Source organism: Heterodontus francisci, chromosome 26 (genome assembly GCF_036365525.1).
Source record: "Heterodontus francisci isolate sHetFra1 chromosome 26, sHetFra1.hap1, whole genome shotgun sequence".
Taxonomy (NCBI): Eukaryota; Metazoa; Chordata; class Chondrichthyes; order Heterodontiformes; family Heterodontidae; genus Heterodontus; species Heterodontus francisci.
The window spans coordinates 44,533,132-44,557,595 of NC_090396.1; the positions used below are offsets into that span (position 1 = coordinate 44,533,132).

The 24,464-nt window shown below is 39.4% G+C and overlaps 1 protein-coding gene across 2 annotated transcripts in view; it reads left to right on the forward strand.

Annotated features, from left to right (window-relative positions):
• The window catches only part of LOC137384298 (matrix-remodeling-associated protein 7-like), a 134,248-nt gene extending 111,866 nt beyond the window's left edge, over nt 1-22,382 (forward strand). The window contains exons 4-5 of one of the 2 annotated variants that reach the window (XM_068058133.1): nt 8,766-8,837; nt 21,868-22,382. In XM_068058133.1, coding sequence (XP_067914234.1) covers nt 8,766-8,799 — 34 coding nt within the window. In that variant the 3' untranslated portion in view covers nt 8,800-8,837; nt 21,868-22,382. The remainder of the gene's footprint in view (nt 1-8,765; nt 8,838-21,867) is intronic. The other variant, XM_068058132.1, reaches the window with a different exon arrangement.
• Nucleotides 22,383-24,464: the final 2,082 nt, after the last annotated feature.

Sequence of the window (24,464 nt, forward strand, 5' to 3'; positions counted from 1 at the left end):
GCTTCTTCAGTAAACGTTTTTAAAGCTCAGGTAGATATCTTTTTGAACAATAAAGGAATTAAGGGATACGGTGGGAGCGCGGGTAAGTGGATCTGAGTCCACGAAAAGATCAGCCATGATCTTGAATGGCGGAGCAGGCTTGAGGGGCTGGACAGCCTACTCCTCCTCCTAGTTCTTATTATGATCTTATTATGGAGTACCCATTTTCCTTCAGTTACCTGACTTTCTCCATTCGCTTTTCCCTTTTTTTTTCTCCTTTCCCTCTATCCCCATGCTTTTGCTTTTTCACTAACGCAAACTGAAAATGTAATTGGCATTCCAGCAAAAATGTTTTTAATTGTTTTTCCAAAATATATGTTTAACGGACCACATTTGTTTGTATGTGCTGAATAGATGAAATTTAAATCTTGTTTTATTTTGCAGTTCAATGGAAGAATAAGTTATACCTTCTGCATAAATAGAATGCAAATCTGATGTAGCATCATATGAAAATTGCATGTAAAGTTGCATTTGCACTAGATAACTTACTGCCTATATATATCATGAGATTTGGCCAATCTCTGCACATTTCAGGATGCTGACCAAATGCAAGTTGATATAGTATACTGCATGGAGCCTCGAGTACACTATTGACTATTTTTGATCTCAACTATCATTATGTAAGAGGAAGACCATTTAATATATCGTAATTCATGCAGGGAGTTCCCAAAATTAACGTTCAATTGTTGCATAAATTATTCTTAAATTTTCACCGTCACTATTCTAACTGGAAGACTGTCTTGGTGACCCAGAACTGAACATTACTATGAAAGGAGTCATCAGAACACTAGAATTTGAGCACAACTTCGTCTGACTTGCACACTCTCCTAACTACATAGCTAAAGATTGTATTTGCTTTATTGGTTGCTGTTCCACATGGTTCGATAGGTAGATTCAATGTTTAACAAAAAGCTTTTAAATTTTTCAACTTCACTTAACCATTTCAACACCATCATTGGAGTAGATATGTCTGCTCTGCATTTATATGCACAAATTCGAACCAAATATGAATAAGTTTAATCTATTGCTCTGCCCACTTGCGTCTCTAATTCAGTTTGTTCCTGAGCTGTTTGTTCAGAGCTAACTGCTGATTTAGTAGTAGCTGCAGATTTGACCATTTTGCATTGAGTTTCGGGTGACTGATTCCTGAGACCCCCATTATCTCCTACCCCAACCCCACGCTCACTCACTATGACGTAGCATCCCTAAAAATTACATATGTCTGTCGTTCCTGCCCTTCCTGATGCTTTCTATCCTTGAACCAATTGCAATGCATTCTCTGGTTTTATCCTGTCACTACTGCTTGACTAATGGCTTTTCATGTGGAACTATGTCAAGTGCTTTCTGAAAATCTAGGTAAATCACATTATAAAACTTTCCACAATGCGCATAGAATAACACTTTTTTTCCAATTGGAAAAAAAAACTCTAGAGGCTTGTTGGGAAAGGTCTCTCGTTGTGCGCCCCCTCCCCCAAACTTCTGAATTTGTTAGCTGTCTGCTGAACTGTACTACAGGTTTACTCCTGATTATCCCACAATTCAAGTAAGCCAATAGGTCTGCAGTTGCCTGTCTGCTTTGTTACCCCTCAAATTTTGTACTACATTAGCCTATTGGCAGTTCAGTTTCCTTGATATTTGTTACCTTTTACCCATTTTTTTTTAAAAATAAAATTAAAATTCTCAATTTTAGTGAACACCACTTTATTTTTTATTTTTGAGCTGTTACTTCCCAATTTTGCTTCTGAGTTAATGTGATAACCTTATTGTGGCCACAATTTTATTGTGCTTGCTGATTTCTCCTATGTACTTAACAAGCCTCTTCAGCATTTGACCTTTTAAAGTGGTTCCACTTGTCCTCCAGTGGACTGTTGAGCAACCTTAGGCCATTTGCTCAAATTGTTCATCAAGTTAACTTTTTGAAATGATATACTTGGCTCTTGGTATTCGTGAATTATAGATCACATCAAATTCCTTCATTCTGTGGTTGCTACCCCTCAAAGATGCAATGCCTCCCATTTCCCCTCTCTGTCTTCATTGCTTATTGCCAAGTGGGTGTGGCTTGCCCCTTGTGGCTTTACTATTGCAGTGGATTATGAACAGTTGCATGTTAAATTTATCAACTCAGATTCTGAACCATTTGGCTATTTACCTTTTTTAGATATCAAATGGTGGAACACCTTGCTAAAAGATCTACCTCAGAAATCGGGACCAGTGCAAAGTCTGGCATCAACCAGCTCTTGTACCTCCCCAGTGTCTACCTTTAAAGAGCTGCACAATCTGAAGACTATTCTGATTAACTTTCCACATTATTTCGGAAACTCCTGAATCTAAAGAATTTCTCTCCAATTTTTGATTTTTTTTGTCTTCCCCACTTTTCAGCATCCAATAGCTTTACTGTCTTCAGGAACCAAGCTTCATTTGACGAAGTAATTTGCTTGAATACTTGGGTATACTTGCATCCAGGAAGTTACAGTTGGTATTTCTAAAACTCATTTACAGACTGTCTCAAATCCTGTTTTCATCTTTGAAATTGATTAACACTGCACTTGGATGATAGCACACAGCCCCATTTATTAATAGTGGGTGTAACACCACCTATAATTAGGCCTGCTATCAGTTGCTGGGAAGGTGGTTTTGTTTGTCCAAAGCAGGGGGATTACCATTGAAAAATCCTGAGTAAGAGAAAATTGTAGGGGGTATTTTCTGTTCTTTTAAGAAAAGATGTGGTGACAAAGAATTTGAACTAAGAGCTTAGTCATTCCTAACTCTGAACTAGTTTCTATTATCTATTTAGTTTGGCGAATAGATTGGTTGTGTTAAATGAGCACTCTTTTATGCAGCCTTCCTTTTTCTACTACTGTCCTGACACTGACCGTACAGCAATTGTGCAGTAGAACAAATGACTTGGAAGAGTTTAAGCCAAGATTTATGGGATTTGCCTTTATTTATCAAGAACCATTCACAGTCCTTTTTAAATTTTCTGCTTGAAATATTGCTAAAACTCAAATGGCATTGAAAGGCAATCGGCATTTAAAAATTAGAACCTGGCTAAGGAATTTTCATAAGCTAAAACCCAACTTTTTAATTTCTGCATTTTAACTTTTTTGGTACTGGATTCAATGATTATTTCAGATTTTGCAATTTAGTTTCAACTATCCAAATTGTGAACTTACTGCTGTGATGTAGGTATTATACAGTATCTTCATAATGCCACTGCTCCCACAATTCCAGCAAAACACTGAACCATTAATCAACCAAAATAAACACTTATGGGCGAACAGATATTGCATGCATCTGGCTGTTGACTTGTAAAAAATTTTGAATAGCGAAATGACAGGTAAAAGAATCATGAAATAATAGTAAGGCCTAGAACTTCCAGCAGTGAAACCTCTGCCTGCCAATCTGGCATTGTCATGATCCTACCCCTGTGAAAGGGATCATTTTAAGCCTGCAAAAGTGTCACTGGTATGCCCACCTATCAAGCTGGCAAAAATTAAATGGTCAAAGATCTGCAGGTCTTGTCTTTCTAGATTCTACATATTAATTTGCTCCACAGTCTCAGAATTCAATCTCTGGGATCAACTGTCCTTTAAGGAATTGTAGGGGCCAGATGTGGCCTCCTATGGCACACTTGCCACTCGTCATACAGGAGGAGGGCTGTCTTTAGGAGCCCAGGGACCCCTCTAGACATGACCTCCAAAAGTGACATGAGGAATGGAGGTGGGGATGGGTGGAAGTGCTGAACCCCTGCTTGAATATCTCTCGCTAACCCAGTTTGAATAATCTCTTGCGATATCTTGTCAAATTTTGAGCTCAAATATACTTCTGAACTTTTTGCATCTTCCCTGGATTTCCTCCTTTTTAAAACCTGTCCAGTGAAAGCTGCATCTTGACCATCGTTGCTTTGCTTGCTGTTCTGAAATGTTGCCTTTGCCAGATTTCCCTTTTTTGAAAAAGGGAAAAGCTAGTGTATATCAGCAGTGATATAATTGAGTAAAATTTAGATATTTGTAAATCGGGTCAGATGTTATTCGTCACTTCAGATGAATAATTCTGCTTTATGCGGATCTATATTTTACTAGCTGGCTGGTTTTGCAATCTGAACAATTGTCAAGTTACTTTTTTGAAAACTTATCATAAACCTTTGGATATCTAGCCTGAACTAGTGTTTAAATTATTTGCATGTGATCTGGCTTCCCACATCAATTTGCTTTAATGTTCAGAAAATTAATTACAATGTGTCTTGTTAGCTGGTCGCAGATTTATGGTTTTGTGGGTTTACTTGTCATTGGTACTACTTTGCAGTCCAAAGACCAGGATTTTAGATTGTATAGAAGCAATATTCAAAGCAACCTAACATTGCATAACTTAAAACTGAAGAACTGCTTTAAACAAAGTTTCAAGATTAAATACAGGTCAAATATGGGAATTCAGCTTGGAATAAGCAAACTGTTTCTAGAATTTCTTCTGAAGATCTGAAGGAAGTCTTTTGTATAACTTATTCATTACTTGGGTGGCTCAAGTTGCTAATTACAGTCGGGAAAGGATTACTTTGAAACTACTGATGTGCTTGTGCATTTTGCTCTTTAGCTTAATCTGATCATTCCTCTGTCAATAGTGTTTTTAAACTTTTTTTTTGTATGTGACAGTTGAAGAACAAACCTTGTTCAATTGGTATATCAATTTGATTAACTTTTAACTGCAATTGTGCTTGTTTAAACTGAAGTCTTTTTTAAAAAAAAAGTTATATCTATTTGGTCGTCACTTGATTAGGACCTGTTGGAATTTCAAATTGTAACTTAACATTAGCAGTCATACATCAGTTGTTCCAACCCATAAACATTTTGCTTCAGTCAGCTTGAAATTTGCAAATCTCAATGTTTGAATAATTTTAAAATAAAAAAAATATAATCATTTTCTTATTTTTTCTCCAGATTACTTTCCACCCAAACAATATAACTGGCATTTTTACTACTCAAATGCACAGGTTCATGCTTTTAGTAAGGAAATCACTCACTTATTTCAATGTATTGTGTTTTTCAAACCCCTCATCTCTTGGTTATCTTTGCAATATTTTTGCAGCACAAAGCTTTTGCTCCTATTTTAGGCATTTGTTAAACTGTTGCTTTCCATAAATAACATGTGTTTTCCTCTCCACATTTTCTCCCTTTTGGTGTTTCTTTGTCGTACACTATTTCCCACTCAAGCTGCTTTCAAGCCTTTGTTTATCTCCAGGCAGCTGCTAGCAAGTAAGCTAGAGCTCTCGATCACACGTCTGTCTCGTCACTACATCACTGAGTTCACCCACATACTTGATGTATCCATCTAGCTTCAATACCAATCTGGAACCTGCCGATGGTAGCTCCAGTGGTTGGAAGTTGGACTTGATGCTCAAATCCTACGCTATATTTAAATTTGCACTTGACCTCCATCAGGAGGTGACTTAGCCATTTCTGAGCTAGATGTGTCGTTTTAACGCCTGACATGGGAAAAACTGGCAGGGCAAATGTGTACCTTTTTGGCATGTAATTGTGGACATGAGCTATGGAGAAAACTGACCAAACTATTGTGATTCTCAGTAAAGTGAGGTTTGTGAAGATAATATTGTGGTGATGGCATTTGCGGCTTGGGTTTAACTTCACTGGATTCAGCAATAGGCTGTAAGTTTTTGTGTATTCTACAGTTAACCTGGTGTCTGTTAATAATGCTGTCGACCAGATTTAAAAGGCAAACTCATTGGTTCAATCCCTAATACATATTAGACTTAGCTGAAATCTGATTTTTGTTTGGAGATAAAGGGCTGAATTTTACCAGCCCCTTGGGGGTCGGGGGGATCTGTAAATTACTTGTAGGAGCCACAACGCCCCATGCCAAGAAGGCCCTGCCGCATTTTAACAGAAGTAGTGAGGCCTCGGTGCGGCTCCCCCTTCTCTTTCATTTAAAAGTTAACATTTAATAGATGCAAATCAACTTGCCTTGTCCTGGTGGCCATCCCAAGCCAATTTTACGGCCGCCAGCCACAACCCCCGCGCCTTAGGAACTTCGTATGGAGTTCCAAGGCGAGACACTGGTGGAGAGGGGCTAAGGACTGAAATTATTAGGGTGGGGGGGTGGTGGTAAAGTGGTAGTACCTTTTTTTTTATTGGCTGTGGGGATGGTGGGAAGGGGTTGAAGGGCAAATGTGATGAAGTTGGGAGGGGGTGGGGGGGAAGAGAAAGAGTTCAGGGTGGGGATAAAATAAATGTCTGTCATATTGGCCTCTAGAGAAACCATTGTGGGGGTTGGTAAAGGGCCGCCAGCTTTTTATTTAAAAAAAAAATTAGCACTAGTTTCGTTTTTTTTTTAAATAAAATTTTTAAGGGCATGAAGCCCTTTAAAAATGGCGCCTGCACAGTGGTACCAGATGCCATTGCCGGGGACAGAGCGGCTACCCCCTCTGTCATCGGGGGCAGCCGCTCCGCCCCCTCCGCTTAAATGAACCCCACATAAAATATCGCAGGGGCTCAGTGGCGCTTCTGTATCTGAAGGCTACTGACTTCAAAGCACGCTGCCACGATGTGAGACGCGCTAATAAATTTCGGCCCCAAGTTTCCCCACCCATTGTGCAATCTTTTCAATAATTTTTGATGCCCTTGTAGGATAGTTTTACATTGTCCAGGTGAAGGATTAAGCTCCCCAAAGATTAAAAGGTCTTTGACCCAGAATGCATTTGTGTTCGTTACCATAGTCCAGATTCTTGAGACAAACAATATAAAGTAAGTCAGAATTGGCTCCGTTTGAAGGTTTAAGTAATTGTAAATATTGCTGACAGATCCAGATGTCCAGTAATGTGGATGGTATACACTCATTGGCATTTTGCCTAGTTTAAGGCTGTACCTTGTGTGAAATGGCTTGGTTAGGTTAAACCTATAAATGTGTGCTAACTTGAGTTTCCTGTTAGCATTTTTACAGTTTTGGTCAATTTCATGTAGCTCCCTAAATGAGTTATGATTTTGGCAGAATTGGAATGCTAATGCAGATAATGAGTCAGGACAATACTATAGAAGCTGTTCAAATACTTTTTTGGTGGCTTTTGTACTGAAAAAGCATTAGTCAATGGAATGAAGGTTATGAAATTTGGCCCTGATTTTTCACTCTGGCCAGGTATTGGATGAAATGGGGTGGCAACTTGCCCACTTGTAGTAATCAGGCACAGATTATTTAACTCCTGGGTCTCAGTAACACAGGTGGGAGGTGGGTGGGGTGCTCTTTATATTTAAAAAAAAAACTTGGGCACCCACTACCACTCTTAAGTCTAGGGAAGGCAGTTCAAGGAAGGTAGCAGAGTCCTAAACTTTCCTTTTGTGGAGCAGAAGGACACTGGGCCAGGTCTGACTCATCTCAGCCTGTCAGTAAAGCCACAGCAGCCATCCTGCTCGGGCTAGAGTTAAAAATTGCCCGATGACTTAATCAGACCCTGATCTGCTTATTTGAAAACAGTCTTTGCTCATTTTGGATAAGCAGCTTAGCCACCTGTCCAGAAGACCGTCAAATTGCAGGTGCTATTCCTATTCCCTTTGGGCCAGTGGTAGCAGCAGTGGCATCTCTTGAGTCTTAAGGTCATGGGTTCAGGCTCTGCTGTGGAAATTGAGCGTACATGCTAGGTGACAGTGCAGCATTCCTTTAGTACTACCTGGACTGTCAGACTTTGAACTGGGACCTCGTCTACCCTGGCGGACATAATCTTTCATAGGGACCTTCTTGGTGCTCTGGCTAATGTAAATTCAATGATAAATATCAGCAAAAATGGCTTAGCTGGTCATTATTCTCCTGGTGGCTTGTGATTCCTTGCTGTGAGCAAATTAGTTTCCATATTTGGCCACCGAATCAGTGACTACTCAGCCATTGAAATGGCTACAAAGCACTTTGGGACATCCCTGATGGTGTGGAAGGCATTCAATAAATACAGGTCCATTCTTTATTCTGGGGGGGGGGGGGGAAATATTGGTTTCTTATGTTGAGGGCTTGAGTTTGAGCTCCAGTCATTGCTTTCATTTGACTTCTTGCTGTCTAAATGTGTTTGGTGCTTTGTTCAGCCACCCTATCAGCAGGCGCATATACCCATCCTGCTGCCAGCTGGTACCATTGGTGGCAGTCCAAAAATGTTCCATCCTCCCTAAGCTAATAGTATGGCATGGCGTACAATTTCGTGCTGTATACGTGGTTGGATGATACTCTGAGCTGGCTTAAATAGATAATCTATTCCATGACTGCTTGTAATACATGTTTTTCCTTTGTTTCAGTGCAGTTCAATATAGCCTAGAAATTAATGGTAATATCAGCAGAGAAGCACTTAATGCCTTCATGGAACATGTTTCTGTCCTGATTTTCCTAGTGGTGGTGGTCTCCTCTGAAATATCAGGCAGTGGAATGTGATACAAACACATATTTAGCATCTGCTTCCTGATATGACCAGTAATTTTTAGGCTTGTATTTCTTGATCAAGAATACAAGCATAAAAGGCTCCCATGTTACTGAAAACATTTGTCTTGCCTTTTTATTCACCAGGATCATAATTTTATTTTATACACTCTTCATAATGACCTTGTTTTTAATGAGTATTACATGTGCTCTTGTTTTGAATATTAGCAAAATGCCTAGATCAGCTTTTGTTAAAATATTTAATATTGCTATGCTTTTTTTGATTAGCTTTGCAAACTTTTTTTCCCTGACCTTTTTTATTGCAGGGTTGAGTTAACCCCTGACTTCACCTCCGTGTAGGTTCTAGGCCTGATGACACTATTTGTTACAATGTATTGGTAAGGTTCTTCTTTATTTTCAGTATGCCCCATGCATGTCAGTCTGTCACATCGTAACACTCTCTCTAGTCTGTCATTCTTGAACTATTGCCTGCCTAATAAATTAACCATTTTTATCTGAACCTGCTGCAAACCTGTATTAACTGGTCACTTCTAAACTGGACAATCTGGGTAAAGCTTCAGCAAAAGTTTTGTGAAATGAAACATTATTTAAACGAAGACCCTACTAATGCATTTGACCATTAATACAGGCTTCATAAGGTCACATCCAATATGATAGTACAGATATTCAACAGGAAGTAAATTCCACATTTCAATACAGCTTAGCTAAGCGATACAAACACAGGGATTGCACTAGTTCCAGTGATTGGTGTTCTTTCACCTCCCTCCACTCCCCATATCTCTAGGTTTGTGTCTTGTCCTTTGCTCCCCTCATCACCTGTTCTCTTCCCTCCACTTCTGGCTTCACTCTTGCTCTCCAAAATGAGCATCAGCTTGATCTGGTACAGTAATCTTTTGTTCTACCATAATTACCATAGACCCACGTGTTAAATTCCTGGGAAAAGCACTGTTTATCTTGCATAAAACTGGGTATTTTTAAATGTTTTTGCTTCTGTACTCTTTCTCCTGCCTAGGAATGTATCCTTTCACAAGAGTAGAAAGTGACTTGTTCCATATACTTATCCTCCATCAATCAATCTCATTTTGGTTACAGTTGCATGACTGTCACTGGTAGATCTGATGTGTTTTTAGACTTGCAGCCTCTAAATTGAGCTGGTGTTCAAAGCTCTGGTAAGCATATTTAAAAGATGCATGAAAATTACTGCAGAGACCTATCACCAGGAGTCAGAATTTATAATGGGATATTTTGTGCCACACAAGCTTAATTCATTATTCCAAGTGCAATCTGTGTCCTCCTAGACTGCTGAAATGTCTGAATCTAGATTGGATATAGTGGTAATGAGGAACATTGGTTTAGATTACGTGGTGGTTGGGTTTCCTTTAACTGGGAGGGCACGATAACACCTACAATAACCACTAAAGTAGTACAATGTCCCAAGATGCTTTACAGGAACATTATCAAACAAACTTTGACATCATGCCACATATTGGGGCAGATGACCAAAAGTCTGGTCAGAGGTTGGTTTTAAAGAATGCTTTAAAAGAAAAAAGGAAGGTGTAGAGCCGGAGAAATTCTAAAGATGTAATTCATGAACTTGGGGCCTTGACCACTCCAGGCTTGGCCATCGATGGTGGAACAATTTAAAAGCAGATGCACAAGAGGCCAGAATTGGAAGATGCAAATATAATGCCTGGAGGGAGGGAGTTGGGGAGAGGCAAGGCTATGGAGAGATTTGAAAATGATGAATTTTAAAGTAAGGCAAGAATAATTGGAGTAACATTTCAGATTTTAATATGACCTCTGAACTTCCTTGGGCAATAAACCTGCTGGTGGTTGATACCAAGGGAGTACTCTGAGCTGCACTCAGTGTGTGCTACTTATCCAAAACAATTTACCTATGGAACTACCCTCCAATGGATAAAAAATTCAAAATACTTATTGCCATATAGTGTTAGCAGTTGGGCGTTACTTGCACTGAAATACCAACTGCCATTAAAGCTGGTTATCACTTAATGTGATGAGCATAGCATTTACTGAAACAGCAGCTATGATGTTCAGGTAGGGTATGAACTCTGGTTCCCAGCTGGATGTGACACCATTATGCTGTCAGTCATTTTGGGACGTTCTTAAAGAATCTTTATGCTCAAATAAATTAATTGCACAATCGCCTTTTCTGTAGTTCTTGTGTTTCAAAGCTGATTAAAATCTACGTCAGTGATCAATGCCCTTTATAACATGGCTTATGTCTGATATGGTTTGCTGTCTAGATCCTGTTAATTTTTTACAGTAGCTTTTTTGAATGGACCTATTACCATTCCTAAGGGACATTGTCATGAAAAAATATACCTTTTCAAGCACATAAATCTGAAAATAGTTTGATTTTACCTTGGGTCAGTTGGGATAAATGAGCTAAATCATAACAATCTCCTAGTCACTGACAGCTTGTGTTGCATTTCTGCATCAAAATGGAAAATACAACAGCAGCTTCATTAAGTTTGCAATGTTTGTTAACAAGCCTGTGTTTCCTTTTTGCTGTGAAATTGTGGTGAGCTTTTGTATCTTTTGCACAATGCATCATGTGATAGGTGTAGAATATTTCCAGGTACATGTGCCGTATGAACATGCCTGTAAACCTGCGATACAAGATGCATTGCATGACTGAGGCCAAACAAGAAAACATTGAACTATGCAGGATCAAATGATGTGTGCTTCTAACTGATATGCAGTTAAAGTGGAGGATGAGGTGGACTATTGAAGAATAAGCTGCTCTCCATGTATTTTAGTTTTCCTTATTTTTCATAAGTGCAAGCAAATGTTAGTGGCTTCTTTTAAATGAAGCCTTTTCAGGACCTTGACCACACTCTTAGAATGTCTCGTCTCTGCAATGTGTTTATTTCCTGATCAGAAGACATCCCACCAGGATTGAAAGCAGCTCGGCTTTAAGACCTAGGCTGTCTGATAACTGAAGAGTGGTGGGAGGAATGTGGAAGTACACACTTGCAACTGGTCCCTGTACAAAAGTCAGCTCAAAATAATACACTACACTCCTCCGATACATGACACGGGTTTCACCCCATTGGAGTGACTGAGTTTGCAACCACTCTAATTCTCGTCAGGCTCCAGCATTGAAACCATTTGGGCAGCAGTCCAGGGCCACAGAATGCATGTTGGGGACTCCTGATCCCTGTAGGTCCAACTTGTGCCTTTTGGACATGGCTAGTGAGTGAGCTGCCCTGCAACACACAGGCTGGCACAACTGGTTGATTCCACCACAGAAACGTGCATGGGACATCTAAGGGCAAATGCCAGACAGAATGCATGGTCAGAACTCTGTCTGAAAAGAAGGTAATCTGGAGCTCGTTCCTGGAAGCTGCAAGACGCAGACACATTGTCGTGGCAAAATCAGCAAATTGCATGTATATGGGGTCTTGTAATGTGAAGGAAAACTCTTTGCTGAAATGTGATCAGAAATATTCTAAAGTGATATTGGGAGTCATGACCAAAAAGGTGGTCAAAATTGGGCTTTAAGGAGGGTCTACAAAGGATGGAAGGTAGATAAAAGCAAAATACTGCGGATGCTGGAAATCTGAAATTAAAACAAGAAATGCTGGAACCACTCAGCAGGTCTGGCAGCATCTGTGGAAAGAGAAGCAGAGTCAACGTTTCGGGTCAGCGACCCTTCATTGGAACCGATTAAATCTGCTTCTCTTTCCACAGATGCTGCCAGACCTGCTGAGTGGTTCCAGCATTTCTTGTTTTTATTATGGAAGGTAGATAAACCAGTTTAGCCAAGGTGTTCCAGACTGTGGACCTCTTGTGGGGTGGGGGGGGGGGGGGTGGGAAACATGTTTATTGGTGAGCCAGTTGTGGAGTTTGATGCACAGGAGGCAAGTCAATGGTGGAGTGGAATTTTGAGGGGTATAGGCATTGAGTTCTTTACATGCCAGCCAATAACCACATGAAGCCCCACCAAAGTGTGTGTTCTCCTGCTTTCTTCTCCACTCCACTCTTGCTCTTCTCACTGTTCTCTCCCAGCATTCATAACAGTAGATATCCCTTAATTATTGTATGGGTACAAGATAGCTTGAGGTATCACTTCACCTGAAGAGGTATTCTGCAGTCACTGTCCTGTTGCTGGATAGATTCATCAATTTTGTGTAACATTTTCTGAAACTACTACAAAGTTGGTTCCTTGTCCAATCACAATTTGTGCACACCTAACTACTTGGGAATTGTAAAAGAACAAAAATTCAAGTGTGGAGATTGCTGCATGAATGCTATATATTTTTTTTCCACATGACTGCACTAATTAGCTGTACAAGCACTTTGAAACATCACTGGGAGGAAAGTAGCACACTGCAAAAGCACTAGAGGGCACCCAACACCTATATATGGATCTGAATTAATAGCTTAAATATGCAAAAACACTTTTTTTTAAACAAGTAGAGTTTAAACCTATTAAATTTCCCCTCAACTTTGTTAAATTCATGAGAAAAAGTACTTGAGGGTATTTATTGTATATGATCAAAGTCAGGAAACAATTTTTCCCTCTTCTGTTCCAGAAGGGAGAAAAATTGTCTTGCTATGGGGCAAGTTTTAAAAAATTCTTTTATTTTGGAATACTATATGTAATGGTGAGTTCCTTTTGGAGTGCAGTCACTGTAATGAAGGCAACAATTCATGTATAATTGCACTCAACCACCATTTGTTTTTTAAGATTGTTATCTTGTATAAAGTTCTAGCATGTGCTTGCTTCTCTAGCACTGTAGCTCTTTTTCTGGGTCTCTTGCACTCATTCTCTGTCTACCTTGTGTGCTTAGTTGATTTCAATAGAAGGCCCAAATGTTAATAACCAGGCTGCCACAGCCTTTCCATCTTGAGTAAACCAAGAACTGTTTTTAACGTTACAATTTTTTTCATGGTATTTATGTATTAATTTCCCAATTTATCAGACTGCCGGGTCCAATGAAATTCCAGTCACCTTGGGTTGCCTATTAAATTTTCAGCTTGTGCAAAGTTTCTGCAGCAAACAGTGAAGCTATTTAAATGTTCAATTGTTTTATTACTGTAATAATTTTCAATGGCAAAAAAATCCCAGCCCCACCCCATTGTTCATTCATTAAAAGTAATAAAGTTAAATGCATCCTGAGTGTATTGGAATAACACCTCAAAATTGCAGTTGGGGTCTTGTTACATCAATGGGGTGGTATGTGACCCAATGCCATTCTCCCCCTGTTTTATGATGGGGAAACTGAAGTTTTGAGTTTCAGTGCAGGTGGAATTTTCTTTCTAGATTTTTTTTTTTCAATCGCTTGTATATTAAGGAACAGGAAAAATATGGTCAGTTTTGTTGACGGCAGTAGTTTTTAAGAACTATAGTAGAAATTAAATGAAATATTGGTTAGGGAAGGTTGCTGAAAACTGCAATTAGTCAGTTATACAGCACAGAAACAGGCCCTTCGGCCCGTCGTTTCTGTGCTGGCCATCAAGCAGCTATTATGCAATATGTACAACAATCAAATGCTTTCAGGCGGTTAAGTACCAATGTTGGAATTTGCCTACAAATGGAAATTTAGATTACTCTTATATGGAGTGAAAATCTGTACTATGGGCTTTTTAAAAAAAAAATGTGCTGGCTTTCAAGGAGATTAAATTTCTTAATGATCCTTTTAAGTAATTATCTTGGGAGTTGGCATGGAAGAGGTTCTTGCACACCAAACAGTGGCACAGTGGTTAGCACCGCAGCCTCACAGCTCCAGCGACCTGGGTTCAATTCTGGGTACTGTATGTGGAGTTTGCAAGTTCTCCCTGTGTCTGCGTGGGTTTCCTCCGGGTGCTCCGGTTTCCTCCCACATGCCAAAGACTTGCTGGTTGATAGGTAAATTGGCCGTTAGAAATTGCCCCTAGTATAGGTTGGTGGTAGGGAAATATAGGGACAGGTGGGGATGTGGTAGGAATATGGGATTAGTGTAGGATTAGTATAAATGGGTGGTTGATGGTCGGCACAGACTCAGTGGGCTGAAGGGCCTGTTTCAGTGCTTTATCTCAAAATAAAATCACCTACTATTAAAAGTAACTTTATAGACATGACTCTAATCTCATCTAATTTGATTTGGCTTGGTGAGGTGATGGATGGGGCATTTGACTGTTGTGTAGCACTTTTTTTTTAAGTCTGTCGTTATTGGTCACTGACTTGTATGGGTTAGCAGTTGGATGCTAACCAATTGACCTTTGGAATGCATGAATAATTATTAATGTTGGGCCTGTAAACGGGATGTGGCTGAACAAACAACACTTAGAAAAGTGGAAGGAGCTGGTGTGATGGAGATAGGTGGGGAGAAAATTCTGAAATTTTCTTGCTCCTTCATACCATCTTAAGGTGGCTGCTCATTCTGGGATGCAATTCCAAGGGTAATGGCCACTGACATTAACCAAGCTGGCCATTGTCAATAGTGAGTTCCAAAAGGCTATTTTGCCCAGTGTCAACTATTGGGTACCTTTGATCTAACACCATTGTGTAGGCAATGCTTTAGTGCCATACAAGGCAGTTGATTTTATTAACTAACTAGTCAATTCTGGTGGGGGAAAAAAAGAGAAAATAATTGCTTAAACATCAGTTCTAGTAGAGCAATACTTTATCTGATGCACTGCACCTTCTTGGAGCCCTCATGTTGGGCTGTACTACAAGGCAAGTAGAGACTGAGCACTTCCTGATATGTTGTGCTTTGGGGCTAATGAAAGAATTGGAGAGCAGAGAAGAAAAGCAACATGGGACAAACTGGCATATTGTTTAGGTTGAAGTGTTTCTTGGCTCTTGGGAGGTAGTAAATGGCCTGGCAAATGCTACACCATTCATTTCCACATGTTTGGGCTGTTTCTCCAGCTCTTTTCAGGAGAACTCTTGAAATCATTTTTTTTCCCCTACCCACTACAGTTTGATCTATATTAGTGCATTGGTTGGGAGGAGCAACTGAGCCAGCCAGTGAGATGCTCAATAATATCAGAAATGGAATTGTGCCCAGAGACTTCTAATCGGATTGCATGTTCCTGTATACTGTCTGACCCAGCCAGTATTGCAATATCTATCTCATCAATATAAAAAAAACTTTTTTTTTGTTGAGTTGGTGAGAGGCTAGTTTCTCTAGCTCTTCCCATGTATTAGTATTGGACACTAGTGAATTAAATGTACAATGCAATTGTTGCAGTTCAATTTCTCCTTCAGTTACCTGTTTAAAAACTAAGTTCTGAAGAATGCACTTAAACTCAATGGTTTGCTTTAATTGACTCGTTTCCTTTTTGAACTTGCCCCAAGATTTTTTAAATGTTACAGGCAGTCATCAGCAAAGTTGAACAATTTTTTTTCTCTCCAATCCCACCTCTAACATTTAGATACCATAGAGTGCAGGTCCCTAATAAAAGTTGCTTGTTTTGAGCACCTCCTTATTAAAATGAATTCATGTTAAGTGCTGCTGCATGTGGGCAGTGCTTAGCATGTGTTGAACTATTCTTGAGCTGCTTTGGGAGCTGTATGAAAGTTTGCAGTGTTAGAAGGCCCTTACCTCAAATTACATCAACTTGCTTCCTAAGTAGCACAATGTGGGGCCTGGGTTTGTGCTTAATTGCTCCATGTGCAGAGTTTGAGCTCGGCTGTCAAAATATTGGGAGATGTGGGACATCACAAGGAAATGAGAATTTGAAGGGAGCACCATATTCCTCAGGATACTTGGACACAGAGGTGGAAGGAATAACTGTTATAACTGGAAAAAGAAAGTTTGTGGATTGAACAAGAATAGAAGTTCGCTTCAGGCTTGTCAGAAATCCTGGATGGTTGTAAAACTTTTTCATTGTAATGTGAACATTTGTGGAAATGTTAGAATGAGTCTAGGAGGACTGTTTATATAAAAAAAAAAAATTTGGACACATGGAATTTGACTAGCATTCATGGTTCAAATGTTTTTATTTAAAAACCAAGACTTAAAGCTGCACTTAGTTATCTGATCTAATTTTGAAATGCGTGATGTTGTATCTGCGTTATTTTCCTCAGTCAGCTATGCAAATACCCTCCAGTTTGAAGTTTTTAATTTTTATAAAGAAAAAGCTTTGCGACTACTGAGATTATAGCTGTGTAAACAGATTTTTGAAAATTATACTTTTTCACATCTTTGGAAAGTGAGATGTGCATATCTAAATTTCTTTAAGAGGAGAAAGGATTGCTATTGTAAATGGCAGTCTTTTTATTGGGACTGGTATCTGAGGGATGACCTTCTATTTTAAGTCTGTGCACCCATTAACAGTAAAAGCTGCAAACAAAAAGGGACTGTGGGATGTGCTTCACTTGTATGTTTTTTGTCCAACTGTTTTAAGAGGCCCAACTCAACAGCTGCCTATTAGACTCGCAAGTTAGCCAGTCATGTCTGGAAAAAATGCTTGTATTAGCCACCAGTGTTTTTAATTTTTCTTCTAGGCTTGCACGGCTGTTCCTGCAGGAAGTGTCCTGATCGTTAATTACTCAGTGCAGTCAAGGGTATGGGTTGAACCTCACAAAGTATGACTGAAATTGGATTAAACATACAAGTGAAGCACCTCTCTGCCCCTTTTTTGTTTGCAGATTTTGCTGTTAATAGACGCAGATATAAAGAAATATAATTCTTGTACTAGTCCCAATAAAAAAAAACTAGCATTTGCAATAGCAACACCTTTTTCCTTTGTTAAATTTAAATATGCACACTATTTTCAGCACTCATCGTTGGAAAGCGAGATTTGTGAAAACGAGAGTTGAGAGCAGTTAGTCCAGTTATAAGTCCGCATTGTATCTCATTCCTGGAGTAGCAGTTTATACTGTAAATTTAAGAAAGCCTTAAGTTGAGTAAGCTTTCAAAAAAAAATGCTCTTTATAAAAATAGTGATCATAACTACAAAATTGTTCAGATTACTGCAATGGGAAAACTTCTCTATAAATGAAGTATAGTCTTTTGTAGAGGACACTGATTAACTTCATCTGTGGTTATAGTTCAGTTTTTTTTTTTGCTGTCTAAAACCTGGTTTTCCTTCTGGGGTAAGAGGTGGTGGGGAGGAATTTCTGTGAGTAAACTTTGCTGCTGAATTTCCTTTTCCTCCCCTCTGCCCTTAGCACCAGCTTAAAAGATGGGTTTCTCTAAATGCTTGACTTGAAAGTACAAGCAGGTCTAAAACATGACTGAGGAGGATCACTGTAAGTAAGATCTTTTGCTTTGAATGCATAAAATGCATCAATTACTGTTCGGAGAAGCCTACTAAAATAGTTCCTGAAAATTCTGTGAAATGGCCATCAACTTGACAACATAAATGGGTACTGTTGATAAGTGAGCTAGTTTGTTAAAGAAAAAACTTGCATTTATATAGCACTTTGCATGAATTCAGGAAATCCCAAAACACTTTATAACTGAAGTACATTTTGAAGTGTAGACATGTTCATAATGTAGCTTTTTACCTGTTTCAGTTCAAGTTTAGAAGCCCATGAGAAATGTACTGGTGTACAGAAACATATTCACATTCCTTACTTTAAAATTTGACTGACTAGGTTTGTGTTTTGTTTTATTTCCTACTAACTGCCAGTTGACTACTGGGACACAGTTGAGCTGAAGATAATGCTCCACATTCTTGCTTCTCTTTCTCTTGTCCCTGTTGTAATTTGTCAACATCTTCCTGCATGTTTCTCCACATTATTTTTCTGGCATGATGGTGCATATTCTCTCTAGGATACAAAAATCTCTGGTAAGTCCAGGTTTTAACTTTACAATATCTGGTCCATGCTCTCTCTTTGTGTGTGCTACAGCTTTCTTTTGATCAGCATGTGGAACACTGTCAAAATTATGTAGAACTCTCAACCCAAAACTTAAAGGGGGAATAACTAAAAATTGTTTCAATGCAAAATATTTTTCTTCCCTTTTCTTAATCTCAAATAATCAATAGAGGGGCTCCTGGAAGATGGATCCTTTGTCCATGTGGAAGATTTCCACTAGCAGCTAATGAACAAGCTTAACATTAATGACTTTTAAAAACAAATTGCAGAATGGGAATTTTCTTTTTCTGTAATGCAGTTAGTAAATGTTTTGCTGTGTTCATCAAATGAAAGCATTCAGGGGACTATTGGAATAATAAAGGGCTCTTGGTTAGTCCTGCAATGGGAATCTATGTGGGAGGTAGTGGCAGGTAGCAGTTTCGATTGGGTTTCCATGCCTGGTTTACTATACAATGCCAACATTTCTTCAGAGAAATTCCTGCCTCCAATGGAGGAATTAACGAAGGTTGGCAGCTGCTAACTGATGCATCGCCACCCTATTTCAATCAGTTGTGTAACTGCTTTATGTTGATAGCTATTTTGGTTAGGGTTGGAGATATGTGGTTGGTTGCGATACTGTCCTTTCATCACTTGGAGGTAGGTTTGAATCCAGCCAATAAAGCCATTATCCCTGTGGATACCTCCAGAATTATAGTTGGTGAGAAATGGATAACTCATTACAATTGGTGTTCTTCTGGAGGTTAGTACACACATATGCCAATTCTGCTGATTAGCTAACCCATGGTATACCTGTTTTGATTGGTCATCCTGAGTACTTGATGTTAACAATGGGTATAATAGTTCCATTTACTAGTCTGAACATCCCTTCTATATGTATTCTGGTATGCAGTGGAATACCTCACTGTGCTCCATTGAGCACTGAAATAATGTTGCTGCTCAGAGGGGTTAAAATGCATTGAAGGCTAGAGAAATATATTTTCTGTACAAAGCATTTCCTCACTTTTTTTTTAAAACTAAAGATGTGATACTTTTTTTTTCAATTTAATTGCTTTCCCCCCCCCCCCCCCCCTCTCTAACTGGAGTTGCTATAATGGTGTCATTGATTGGGGTAGTCCATCTGTCCTGGAGCAGTGCCATTTGGTACTTTGGTCATAGGAATTCAATCCAGTATTGCTTTAAAAAAAAAAATCTGTATATAAACCTTTAAATTTGGTTCTGTGGGGTGCTTTACTGTTAGTCAACATACATTGAAGATACTTATATAATGTCCCATGACTAGTCTCAGAAAAATGTTACATTCACAATGCAGTGTCTTAAAACTTTATGAATATTTTTCTACAGTTGTCACTTTCTATTTTGTATTTCATGTTTTGCCAGGTTAGTGTTGTATTGCCCAGGATGCCAGTTAGACATTAAAAGTTCTCTACCTCCTATTGTAACCTTTTTTTTTATAACTGAACTATCAACCCAAAAGAGCAATTTCTGATGTGAAACTGAGCAGTATAAAACTGCAGAGGCCTTTCAAACCAATACATAATTTATGAATCAGGAGCAACTCTCTGCACGCCAACCATTTTAAGGATGCTGTGGAAACCTAATGTACCACTGTTAAAAGACTCAGATTAATAAAACACACTATAGTGACCATCTTCAATTGGTAATGTCAAATATAGTTTACCCAGCCTGCAAAGGTAAATGACCTTGGTGTAAAATATCTCCTTCTCCATTTTAAATTCAATTTATGTAATGAAATAGATAATATAGTTGTGAAGTAATTCAGTAGCTCTTCAGTTAGTCTGTGAAACAATTTCTGATTATCCAAAATTGCTTTGGAAAATCTTTAAAGAGGAAAAATATTGATGCACAAAAGTGAGAATGTGAAAACCTAGTGTTTAAAGGAGCAATAACTAGTTAGATCATGTCTTATGTTGTGGTATTTCCTGTAGTAATTGCAGAAATTTGAAACAGTTGAGTATTCCCTTTCAGAAACTGGTCACGTTAATATAATATAAAAGCATCAAACGTTCTTATATTGATTGATTTAAAATGGTGGCAATATTGGTTTGTAGCATTACTTGCTCAGACACTGCTCTAGATTGGCAGGTTTGGTGCCTGTTTACAATTAAGTTAATATTTTAATTGTACTCCCTTTTAGACCCAAACAAATGACTGACTTGAATTAATTTGGAAATGTCTAATTGGGCAGCCTGTTCTAACTGCATTAGTCTGGGCAAAATGTTTAAATGTTAAAGTTTAGCCCCAGAATTATCAAACATAGAAATGCAATAACTGTTTTGGTGGGTGGGGTTGGTTGAGGGAGCGAAATGCAAGTGCTTGCATTTCAGCAGTGGTCTTTACAATTTGGTGTTTTTGTGTGGTAAATCTTGAAATAAATTAGCTGCTCTCTAGTTTCAGGTAGAAAATAACCTGTTTGTATGGTAATTGATTAAGAGGTTTATATAATAGCCTAACCGTCCATCAGAATTCATGGTTATCTAAACTGAGATCACAAAATTGTGTGAAATGGCTCCCTGATCATTTGGTTGGTAAAGCACAGGATGAAGTTGCAGTTGGGTTCAATGACTGCCAGGTAAAGAGGAACAATTACCCAAGATTTCCACTCCAACTTGTAAGAGTGCAATTTATGTGCGTGGACTTTGGCCAAGGATAGGATTGGGCTTCACCATGACCTTCATACACGTGACTTGGCAGCATTGGCTGGAATTTAACAGTGAGGAGGTGGCCCTGCCCACTGGCTTGAAAGCTGGGTGCAAGCCTTCCTCCACCAGGCCTGAAAGCCACACTGCTATTTCGCATGGCTCTGGCCCTTCTGCCTCCATGAGCTGCCAGCCAATCAGAGGGCTGGCAGCTGTTCAGTCCCAAACGCGCCACTGTGTGGTGGCCACTGCTGGGACTGCACCCAGCAAGGAAAGGGCCATGGATGTCTAACTCCAAAAAGGTAGGTGGGGGTTGGGCATTAGGAACAATTGGTTCAGCCCTGGTTGGAGGAGGAGGGGGGTGGGGGGGTGGGATTGCTTTAGTAGGGGTGTCCTGTGCTGCTGGGGGGCCATCTATGGAGCACAGGGTGCTTGATCAGGAGGGGCCACTCCAGCCTGTAAGGAGGTAGTGTATTATTGGATGTCCACCTCTGCTGAAGTGTCAGCAGCTGGTAAAATAACAGCAGTATTGAGAAGAGGCCCATAAGTGGTCATGAATTGGCAACTTAAGGGCCTCAATGGGCCTAACGGGCAGATGCAGTACTGATAAAATCGTGGCAGGAGCCGGTCGGTGATGGGCATGGCGTGCCTGCCTCCTGGCCTGCTCATGGGGATGTTAAATTCCAGCCATTCACCTTCCAGTCACCTGGGTAAGGTACCAGAGGGCTGCTGATGCCTGTGGAACCACATGCCTGAATTGAGTCACTGCTTTCAGAAAGGACGAAAAGGGGAGAAAGTTGAAGGTGGGAAATGCCTTGTGGTGCCTTGGGTTCCACCTGTTCAGTGATGGATTAGCACCTTGCTGCAATTTAATCGGAGAATATCTTTGCAGTTGAATAGAAAATATTTTTGCCGCGTGTGTATGTTTGATTTGTGTCCATTATTAAAGGAGCTTTTTTTTCTTTACAGAGCGGAAGAGTAGAACCAATCTGGAGTCTTGCACGTGACGAAGTTGTCGGAGTGGCTGGGGGCTTGAATGTTGTCAGATATCAAGCCAAAAAACCCATAAGCTTACCCTCAGTAGGGAGGTGATAAAGATTCTGTAATAGATGTTGCAGTAGAGTCTAATACAATAGTATGCATTTTACTTTATAGCCATTTATAATTCACTCTGCTTTCAGTTATGAACTCCATATAATGCAGATTATCAAATACAGACAATGTTAAAGTTTGTGCACAGCAAGCCTAATATCTTTTGTGTAACTAATGCAAGATGGCCATTTTGTTTCACACACCAATGCAAAATTGTTTGGTTTGTTTAAGCCTTAAAGGAGAATTTGTTACAGGATTGTAGTGCATTAACTTCTGGGGATGTTTCAGTTTGTAAACATGGATTTGTAATTCTGAAATGGCAACATTTGCTTAATCTATTACATGTGTCGCTACCTTTGACAATGTTCAATAAAGCCTCGAGGTTACTATAATGTGGTTCATTTTTTTTCACAACATGATGGGATCCTATCCTTTACTAATAGGACATGCACATATCATGTAACTGAAGTGTTTCAGTTCTTCAGGAATAATTTATACATGTCCGGGGAGGTGTATAACTTGAAGGGGACCTTAGAGATGGCAAAGGTGTTCCCACTTTTAGTGATGGGGGAGGGAATTGCTGTTGAAGTAACCTTGGTGAGTTGCTGCAATGCATTCTAAAAGTAGTACATAATGCAGCTACAGTGTGTCCATTGTGTAGGGAGTGAATGAGTGATGTGCCACTCGGGAACTGCTCTGTTCTGATGGTGTCGAGCATAGTTCAGAAATGAGAAAATTAACCGGCATTCCTGATCATCCAGCCAACCCTGTTGGAGGAAGGGAGGGAAAGATGTGAGAGGGAGGTGAAGACAGTCAGGTTTAACTGTGGTAGCTGCAGGCAGATTATCACTATCCTGCTTTGCATATGAATAGTTGGTTGGGCACCTGTGGAATCCATTCCAAAATGCTTCCAGTACCTACGCCATGGACCAATACCCCCATGAAAGAAGGGGACAAACATCAACTTGAGGGTACAATTAACCAGTTTAATTAACATGACTACAAAACAAAAGTTTGGTGCTGAGCCTCATTCAACCTGTTTCAGCAGCTCTTGATTTGTATAGTTTTCTTGCATTCATTGGGGAGAATTCAGAATTAATTAATCTGAACTGCAGTCCAATTATTCAGTGCGGAATTGGCTAAAGCTGTTTGCCTGATATAGCTGTGGCTCAGTTGGTAGCACTCTTGCCCCTGCGTTGCGAGGTTCTGCAAGCCCACTCCAGGGCTGGAGCACAAAAATCAAGGCTGTAACTCCAGTACTGAGAGTGCGCTGCACTGGGAGGTACCATCTTTCAGATGAGATGTTAAACCAAGGACCCATCTGCTTGCTTGGGTGGATGTAAAAGATCCTATTGCATGATTTTGAAGAACACTGGAGTTATCGCTGGTGAGCTGACCAATATTTATCCCTCAATCAACATCAGAAAAAGATTATCTGGTCATTGTCACTTTACTGTTTGTGCATATACTAGTTGCCATGTTTCCTGTATAACAAGTGACTACATTTCAAAAAGTACTTCATTGGCTGTAAAGCACTTTGAGGCGTCTGGTCATGAAAGGTGTCATACAAGTCTTAATATTAAAAGACCAAATGCATGTTAAACTTGCATTACATTTTGTCTACAATTAAATTCTATCCTAGTTTTTGTGCATCAGAATCTATCTTCAGTCACTCTAGGATGGCCGTTGGTTTAGAGGAACCACCTGATATCAGTCCCAAGAAATAAATTATTCTGGGTTTACCCAAGGAGATCAAATTGAAGCTCATACTGAAAATTGAGGACCATAGAAGCATAAAATGTTACAGCACAAAATACAACTTATACAACCTGTAAAAGCTGCCTGTTTCCACCACCTAGTTTATCCCACTTAAACTCACTTAACTGTCCCTCACTTTCAGGAAAATGTGTAATCCCTTTCAAAATTTTCTCTGCTTCAACAATAGTTTGTAACAGCACATTCTAACCACCGGATTCTTGACATGGTAATACTTTCTTTCCAGTTTTTTTTTTACTGGACACTTTCTGTCCCTTCTCCTTTCCCATAAAGTCTGAATTCAGAGGAGGACTAATTTCGATCCACTGCTACATGAGGTGCTCTGTACATTAATAGCTTTTTTTAAGGAATATTGGCCTCTCTTGTACTTGGTGGTATTTTCCACATTAGGAAATAAAATAAAACATTGTCCTGCATTTGTGTTGGAAATTAGAAGATGCTTCAATATTATCAGAGAAAATGTATCTTTATTGCCGACAATACAGAATTTTTGTTTTAAGTTTTACTTGGATAACTTGATGCACTTCGTTAGTGATCATCGTCTAGGCTGAACTCTAAATTTAAGATTTCCTAAAAGGAAGACTCATTCTAAATTTTGGTAGTTGGTAAATCAATGAAGCCTTGGCATGATTGAGAAACATGGCATGAATTGCAGCTCAGCTCTTCGATGTTGCCCATTGATACAAAATTTCAAGTGT